At 40.3% G+C, this 8726-nt stretch overlaps 1 protein-coding gene across 5 annotated transcripts in view; it reads right to left on the bottom strand.

Annotated features, from left to right (window-relative positions):
* Positions 1-3959: 3959 nt before the first annotated feature.
* IKZF2 (IKAROS family zinc finger 2) overlaps positions 3960-8726 on the bottom strand; it is a 78190-nt gene continuing 73423 nt past the window's right edge. For all 5 annotated transcript variants that reach the window (XM_066575623.1, XM_066575625.1, XM_066575624.1 and 2 more), the window contains one exon: positions 3960-5223. In XM_066575623.1, coding sequence (XP_066431720.1) covers positions 4499-5223 — 725 coding nt within the window. In that variant the 3' untranslated portion in view covers positions 3960-4498. The remainder of the gene's footprint in view (positions 5224-8726) is intronic.

The following is an 8726-nucleotide window of genomic DNA, read 5'->3' as shown; positions in this document are numbered from 1 at the left end:
AAAGATTCAAGTGCCGGCGGGGGACGGGGAGGAATTGGAAGGGGGGGGAGGGGAAGTCTCTCACCCGAATCTTTTGAGACGAGCAGGCAGGTACTCGCAAAAGGCAATACTCGCTCGAGTAATTTGCCTTAGCAAGTACGATCGCTCATCTCTAGGTACAACTTATTTTTCTTCTTTCATTAAAAAGGGGCCTAAAATAGAGGATAAAATTCAATGAAGTGCTCTATTTGTCAAAGTCCTGGACGAAATATAAATTTAAACAAGTATTTCAATAATGCTCTTCCTATGAAACATCAGTAAGACATATCACATGGTCACTTCAGTTGTGGAACTTGCAAATGTTTGAGGAGGAGGTAGAGGGAAAGGAAAGGAAGGGAAAGGAAAAAAAGAGGAAGGGAAAGGGAAAAAAAAGGGGAAGGGAAAGGAAAAAAAAGGGAAAAAAAGGAAGGGAAAGGAAAAAAAGGAAGGGAAAGGAAAAAAAAGGAAGGGAAAGGAAAAAAAAGGAAGGGAAAGGAAAAAAGAGGAAGGGAAAGGAAAAAAAAGGAAGGGAAAGGAAAAAAGAGGAAGGGAAAGGAAAAAAGAGGAAGGGAAATTAAAAAGAAAGAAAGTGAAAGGAAAAAGAAAGGAAGTGAAAGGAAAAAGAAAGGAAGTGAAAGGAAAAAGAAAGGAAGTGAAAGGAAAAACAAAGGAAGTGAAAGGAAAAAGAAAGGAAGGGAAAGGAAAGAGAAAGAAAGGGAAAGGAAAGAGAAAGAAAGGGAAAGGAAAGAGAAAGAAAGGGAAAGGAAGCAAAGGAAAAGGAAAGGATGGGAAAGGAAAGGAAGGGATTTGGGTTCACACTGAAGCCAAATTTTGACCTGAAACAGGGACTGACTACTTATGGCCAAAAAATTAAAAGTATAGTTCAAATAACTGTCCTCTGCACCAACTGATGTGGTTAAGAACTGCATGTTGTTTTAACAGCATTTAATGGGACAGGAGCTTCTATGATATCCTCTTTGAATGGTCTCAATAGTGAACTGCTTAACCACAGTACAGCATGAATGAATGTTTTTATGTGTTTTTGTATATTATAGTTTTTCAAACTTAAATAAAAAAAGGGGCAAAAATCAGGCAAAAACTGTACCTAGAGCACAAAAAATACATTAGAATGGTCTGAAATCTGCAGTGCAATTGTGTAAATGGGAACTTGATTTCTCATTCATCAGAACTGCACTACATAATTGCCAAACCACAAAGGGAATGTCGTCTTTGAAGCTCACCTTCATATAGAAGGTGGTCCTAGAATCTGACGTTTCCCCCTTAAGGTCACAAATCTGTTAGAAATAAGAATCATCAGCAAGGCCAAGTGTATACAAAGCCCAGGGAGGACCAGCAACGGCACAGAACCTGAGAAATGTAATCCTAAGCACATTATAACTTTTCTTTAATTTGCTTATTTTTAAAAGGTTTCTAGCCTTATGGGGAAACGAAATGTAAGAATCTTGGACAGTCCCTTTAGAGGCTGCGATCATCCTATCTTCATTAAGATCGTCAGAAAGGTTTTTGTATAGAAAAGGGAGAGTACAGAGAAAGTTTTTGTTGTAATAGGAACACTTCTAACACTCAATATAAAGTGCTCTAGACAAACTTCAGAACTTATTAAGACCATGACGTAGTCGCTCCAACACACACTATTCAAAGTAAATAAGGTAATGATGTAACATTGGCGTATCTGGGGTTTACAGGGACTTTACATCTTTCACTTGCTTTGTCAATAAGGTCACTGAGCATTTATTCTTAATGATTTACATTGCTAGGTGTCCACCACCTGAAGGATTACATCCAATTAATATACCAGCCCCTTTATCCTCTGAGGCAAAACTAGTTGTATTAACCCTTTCCAATCCACTGTCTGACGTCTAAAGACATTATGATTTAAGGCTGTACAGCTCCGATGTTGGAAGACGTCCGTCGGGCTCTCTTACTGTTTATTGCAAGTCTCTCTGCTGTCGGAGCCTATCCAACGTGTCACCTCATGCAGTACTGGCTTTGGCCAGCATATAGCGCTGTTGTATAATGGCAGAAAAAGAGTAAGCCCCCTAGGAAAACCAGGATACAAATTGGATTGGAAAGGGTTAATGCAAATAATCCAACGGGGCTGGATGTCTGCACTTCAGTTCGTATTCGCATTTGGTAATAAAGTGATCAGGTTGATCTTCAAACATCAATGGGCTGTGGATGTCTAAAAACTAATTATAAAAAATTCCATTTAAAGAAGCCCTCCTCCAGCATTTTTTGTCTACATGAAGTAGCATAGGCTATTATTAACGAACAGTGTAGAGGGTTTTGTGTACATCTCTTTTAGTTGATGTGTTCTACATGAACCATTTGCAATCCTAGCTCCCTCTTAGGCAGTCTCATTCGCAGTCCTACGAACTACAATTCCCATGAAACATCTGGTTTGCGGAGACAGAGGCGGCATCTAATCATGAGACACTTGCTCTAGGGACTAGGAGTGCAGTGATGTAGTAGATAAGGCTGAAATGTCATCTTCATTAGCATTATATTTAGGGGTAGACACAGAGGTGGATCTTTGGGGAAGAGGAGGTGCCGAAGTTCCCAGAAAGTCTTGCACACATGGGAGACTCAAAACTTGTCTACATAGGAATGAATACAAGCTCTGGACCATAAGTCAAACTATTGATCATATGACACAGCTGTCCATAATCAGTAAGAGGTTCAAAATGTATGGATGCAAATGAGCTATATTTAGGGGTACATACAGAGGAACAAAGAGGGTGGATCTTTGGGGAAGAGGAGGTGCCGAGAGCTACCAGGAGGGATTTGATAGATGATGTTGTAATCCTGTAGTTCCTAGAAAGTCCTGCACACATGGGAGACTCAAAACTTGTCTACATAGGAATACAAGCTCTGGACCGGTAGTCAAACTATTGATCATATGGACAGCTGTCCATAATCAGCAAAAGGGTCAAAATGTATGGATGCAAATGAGCTATATTTAGGGGTAGATACAGAGGAACAAAGAGGGTGGATCTTTGGGGAAGAGGAGGTGCCGAGCGCTACGAGGAGGAATTTGATAGATGATGATGTAATCCTGTAGTTCCTAGAAAGTCCTGCACACATGGGAGACCCAAAACTTGTCTACATAGGAATGAATATAAGCTCTGGACCGGTAGTCAAACTATTGATCATATGACACAGCTGCCCATAAATCGGCAAGAGGTTCAAAATCTATGGATGCAAATGAGCTAGGATTAAATAAATTAGAATATTGCTGGTGGGAAAACATGTCCAAAAATGCTGGAGTGTTACTTTAAAGTAGTAGTAAGGTGGCCAATTTAAGAACTGCATGCCGATCTGCTCGTCAACCAGCCTATGCTTACCATTTATGGAATTTCATAAATCCTTTTCCTAATAGTCATATGTTTGTCCCTATGATTATGTTACGTCTATAAATGGGAATATGTTTTAATGATTGTAGCTGCAGGACTTAGATGTCTTATGTGTAGTTTTGTGAGGCAACTGAAATCCCATAAATCATGTTGACTGTCTATCACAGGGCGAAAATGTTGGTACATACTATTTGTTAACCTTCAGGTGCGGACAGAGAATTAGATCTCTTTATGACGAACCGGAAATAAAGAATTATCCAAACTTCCTTTTAGCACGGACTTTTCTTTTACGCATATATTAAATTGAAATCACGGACAGAAGAGTATGTTGGTGGACACTTTCAATGCCATTTGGATAATGATAGAAACCTACCACAGGCTTCACCAAATAAACGTTGTCTACCAAGCAAGGTTTTCAGTTGAAAATCGCAAATATATCCCAATGTATGTATTGTAGGTTAGAGGTGTGTACAATGAGTTAACGAACAAGATTATAATGTGGACTCTTAAAGTTAACTTTTACAGACTACATCTGTAGACCTTCAAAAAAGTCAGTTGACGATTCGGTCATAATCATACAATGTTGATGTATTGAATGTTAGAAAACACTGTTCCAAGGATGTTCTTAATTCAGATGAAGCTAAACAAATGTGTAACACACCACCTGTTGGTTATCGGTATCTAACTTAGAAAGCAATGAAGGCTTTCCAATTTTTGACCCACTATCCCTCAATATATGCGAATCGTAGCTTTGTACAAGCTACATCTTATCCACGGATATGTTTTACTGTGCCTGACCTCAACCAGGAGATCAGTTTTGAGGATTCAGTAGTACATCTCTATTTCAAAGCTCCTTTACAGAAACATACCTCAGCAACGCAAAAGTCCCATAGGTAATACCAAAATATTGGTAGTTACTCCTTATATCTATTCACAAGAATTGTGGACAGTACCGTTTCATGGAAAAAGGATATTACATATGCTTACAAAATATAAGTAACTTAGAACTGTTTTAGGCTAATTAAAGTCTGAAGGAAAGTGGGTGAGTAAGTGCAGTATTCTTCATGTGCAGTTCTACTTCATAGAAGCACCTCTCCAGTTCTCAGCTATTGGAACGGGTGCTCTCCACGGACTATGTGTGAGGAGAATTCATAGCGGTCCTGACTTCTGTGACCACAAATGTTACATTCAAGTGGGTCCCGATAACCATGACAGCCCATGTGGATCGTATACATGACGTGATCTAGAAAAAGCACACGACAGTGCTCGCATTTGAAGGCTTTGATCTGCTCCCCTTCACTATTATATACTTTATAGACATCTTTGGAAGTGCCCAATCCTGCCTTGGCGGCATCTAGAGCTTTGCCATCTTCCTTGGAATATACTGGACTCTGCTTTCTCTTAGGGTTTAAGGCATGATTCCCTTGGTATGACTGTCGATCATCATGGCTGCTTTCGGAATCAGTGGTGTCCAGGCAACTGTTGCTGGGGGATGCCTCCCTCTCTTGAAGGTGACTCTTTGGTCTTATAAGGGAGATTGGGCCATCCATATTATTATCAGTGCTGTCTGCCGTTTCCCTGCTGGTAGGCCTTTCCACCCTGCTTGGATGGTAGACCTGAGAGTAAACTGAACTGATAACAGGAGCTACTTCAGACATGGTGCCAGTGGAGTGATGAATCAGGGGCCGTAGTGCATCTGCACCCAAGTAAGTAATGGCATTGTTAATGGCCTGGTCCATCATCTGGGACTGCATTAATTCTGCTTCCTTCTCATAGGCCATATTCATGTCAAAGGGCAAGTCTGGATATCCGAACCTCATGAGTTTTTCACCTAGAAACAAAAACATGTATTTAAAAAAAACATATTAGAGATATATGTTATCCGACCAACGTGAAGAGTCAAAAATATAATACAACTTTTGCGTTAGACTGTAAAATTGTAAGGATCAAAACATACAATACTCATGTTCAGTCATGCTAAACTCAACATGGGCAAGACTACTCTATTACCATTTAGGTCTTGTTGGCTAACAGCATGAAAAGAGCTTATTCAGCCAGAGGCATTTTGTTATTCAGGCCTGAAACGTTTTTTTACAATTGAACATATAAACTCCAACACGCAGAGTTCTAGCAGCCTGCCCTGGCCTAAAATGGACTATCTCCAATTCTCTGTAATTAAAGATGGAAGGAAGAGATCCATCGACATACAATAAATACAATTGTTCTGAACCATGACAAATGTAAAGCCAGACGTACACTTGAGTTTGCCTTTGGAGCTTTTGGTCAACAACTATTTCTTCAGGCTCCATAATAATCAAGATGGAGATATTACCAGACATTTCTGACAATGGCTTACCTCCCACAGAAACAAAAGTCTAGGTATGTTAAAATCCAACATGCATGATGCCCCCAGGCACCTCTAGCCTCGCCTTATTTGAGCACCTCTACAACGTTGATGCAAGGAGAACTGGGAATTACAAGTGACATATTGAATTCACTGGGTGACCATGGTCTTCAACAGATAACAATAACCGCCAAAAAGTGGCACTTGAGAATTTGTATAGAGTGTAATACCAGTGCCTAAAAACTGGTTCTACTAAATCATATAACTAAACCAAACCAAACCAAACAAGCCCTTAAACTAGGATATATAAATACTTGCAAATTTAGAAGCAAGATTACGGAAGATTTGAACACAAAATAAGTTACTTGATTAACCGAAAAAACATTGCAGGCTTGTAACACATTATGCTAATAGATGTGAACGTATCATGTTAATTCTGCACACAGGGACTTTCCCGTCATTCAGTGAAACGCTCTGTTTTTTGTGTCTTGGACGTGTATAAAATGGATGTCATTTCCTTTCATAGGAAACAGTGGTTTACTAACAGAATATTCTCATTCTAGAATTCTTAAGGGCAAAAAACATTGACACTAAATGTCTAAGTAGAGAACAGTCCCATACACAAAAAGCAATAGCTGAATAATGCTGGAACTGGACTTTCAGCACAACCATGTCCTATGAGGAACGGTTAAAGGATCTGGGAATGTTTAGCTTGCAAAAGAAGGCTGAGAGGAGACTTAATAGCTGTCTACAAATATCTGAAGGGCTGTCACACTGCAGAGGGATCAGCCCTATTCTCATTTGTACAAGGAAAGGCTAGAAGCAATAGGATGAAACTGAAAGGAAGGAGACACAGGTTAGATATTAGATAGTGAGGGGGATATATGAGTGGAACAGGTTGTCATGGGAGGTGGTGACTTCTCCTTCAATTGAACAGAAGGCTGGACAGACATCTGTCTAGGATGATTTAGTAAATCCTGCACTGAGCAGGGGGTTGGACCCGATGACCATGGAGGTCCCTTCTAACTCTACCATTCTATGCCACTATTTGGGAGGAAATAGAAATGTTTTTACATTTTTTGTAATAGAACATCTCAAGTTACTAATAAAGATACTAGAGGACACTGTAACACATGACAAGAGGTTGGTATGAGAAAATGTATATGCCAGGTTGGCATTCTAGACAGGCAGAAAGAGACCTGCAGCTTTGTAGCACTGCTCTACAAAGACGCAGAATGAAAAGATCCTAAAACAGGAGAAGTTGGGTTATATCGTGGTGATTGTATAAAGAATTATTTTGGATTTCAAATGCAGATTTCGCACCAAATATCTGCAACAAATCACTTTACAATACACATGCATGCAATTTTTAAAACCCCGTTCACATGTAGTGGAAGAAAACCTGCATGGACTTTAGGACATGCTACAGGTTTTTAGATCCACAGCATGCCTATTGTGTTGCAGATTTTCGGCACAGGTTTCATATTTTGCAAAGCAAAAGGTGAAATGTGTAACAAATCTGCAGTAAAAATAAGCTACTTCTGAACGAAATGTAGTTTTTTAAATTTTTTTGCAAAGTGTCACTGTGCAGAAACACTAAGCCTCATGCACAAAGACTGAGAAACAGTATCAGTGTTGCCTCATTACTTATTTCCATTACTTATTTATCTGTATGGAGCTTGCAAAAATCCATGCACATGCTGCAAGAACAACTCCATTTACATGTATGGAATAGATTTTCAGTCGCAGAGAATTCTGCAGCACATCTGCCATGTGCAATTCTATCCCTTTGTCAAAATTTCTTAATTGTGGAAATACTAAGTTAGGCTAGGGCCACCCGGCGACTATAGCTACAACAAGGGGCCGCACAACTGAGGATCACCATGTAGCCATTGTGACCTTGCACGGTCATTAAGGTCAATGGGATTCTGGTGCAAGTTGCAAAAAATACACCGCAGTCACAGGCAACATGCACCATGACCTCATTACCCCTTTCCAATCCGCTGTCTTCCTACATTCTGACTGAAGCTTGTACAGCTTCAATGTCAGAAGACGTCTGACAGGGTATTCTTACTGTCTATTGCCAACCACTCCACTGTTAGAACCTCTCTGGCGCACACACACTGGCTTTAGCCGGCAGATATCACTGTTGTATAACAGGAAAACGAGAAACCCTTTTAGGAAACCCTAAATCCAAAATTGGATTGAAAAGGGTTAACTTTTATGACAGTGTGACGTCACAGGGCTACACAACGATCGTTGATCACATGACTAGAGATAAGCGAGCATGCTCGGTAAGGGCAGCTACTTGACAGAGCAACGCTATTTTCGAGTAACTGCATGCTCGTCGGAGAAAATTCAGGAGTGGGGGGAGAGATCTCTCTCACTCTTCTCCCCCTGCTTCCCCCGCCCCCGAATTTTCTCTGACGAGCATGCAGTTACTCGAAAATAGCGTTGCTCTCTCGAGTAACTGCCCTTACCGAGCATGCGCACTCATCTCTACACATGACCCCTGTCATGGCCAAAGTCACTATGCAGTTTTGTTGAAAACTATTGACAGACGGGGCTTCCCTCTCACCCAGCCCCCTAGTGGCCCATATCAGCCAGTAAAAAAGTAGAGTTTACAGCATCTTTTCTCTGCCCCATACACCTAAAATAATAAAAGGAGAACTTGTATAAATGGGAACTCTCCAACATAATGTTACTATAGGAATATCTATCAGGAACTTCAAGTTCCCTTTACTTGCTATGCATGACCTATCACAAAATCCAATACTACCACGGCCATTTACAGACATTTGCACTTGTTCAATTCCCTGCAGATACACAAGAACATGATTTCCTGATGGGTTTCATGCCAGAAGAGGTCTGCAATGCATTAAGGAAAATTTCACTTCTAAAGATAAAATTGGCCATATATTAGTATATCAGGAGTTACAGCAGCCATATCGGTTGGCAATTTTGAAGTAGCTTCTCAGAAACAGACGGCC

Source organism: Eleutherodactylus coqui, chromosome 8 (assembly GCF_035609145.1).
Source record: "Eleutherodactylus coqui strain aEleCoq1 chromosome 8, aEleCoq1.hap1, whole genome shotgun sequence".
Classification (NCBI taxonomy): domain Eukaryota; kingdom Metazoa; phylum Chordata; class Amphibia; order Anura; family Eleutherodactylidae; genus Eleutherodactylus; species Eleutherodactylus coqui.
Note: the sequence above shows the minus strand (reverse complement) of the source record. Positions and strands in the feature narration are given on the sequence as shown.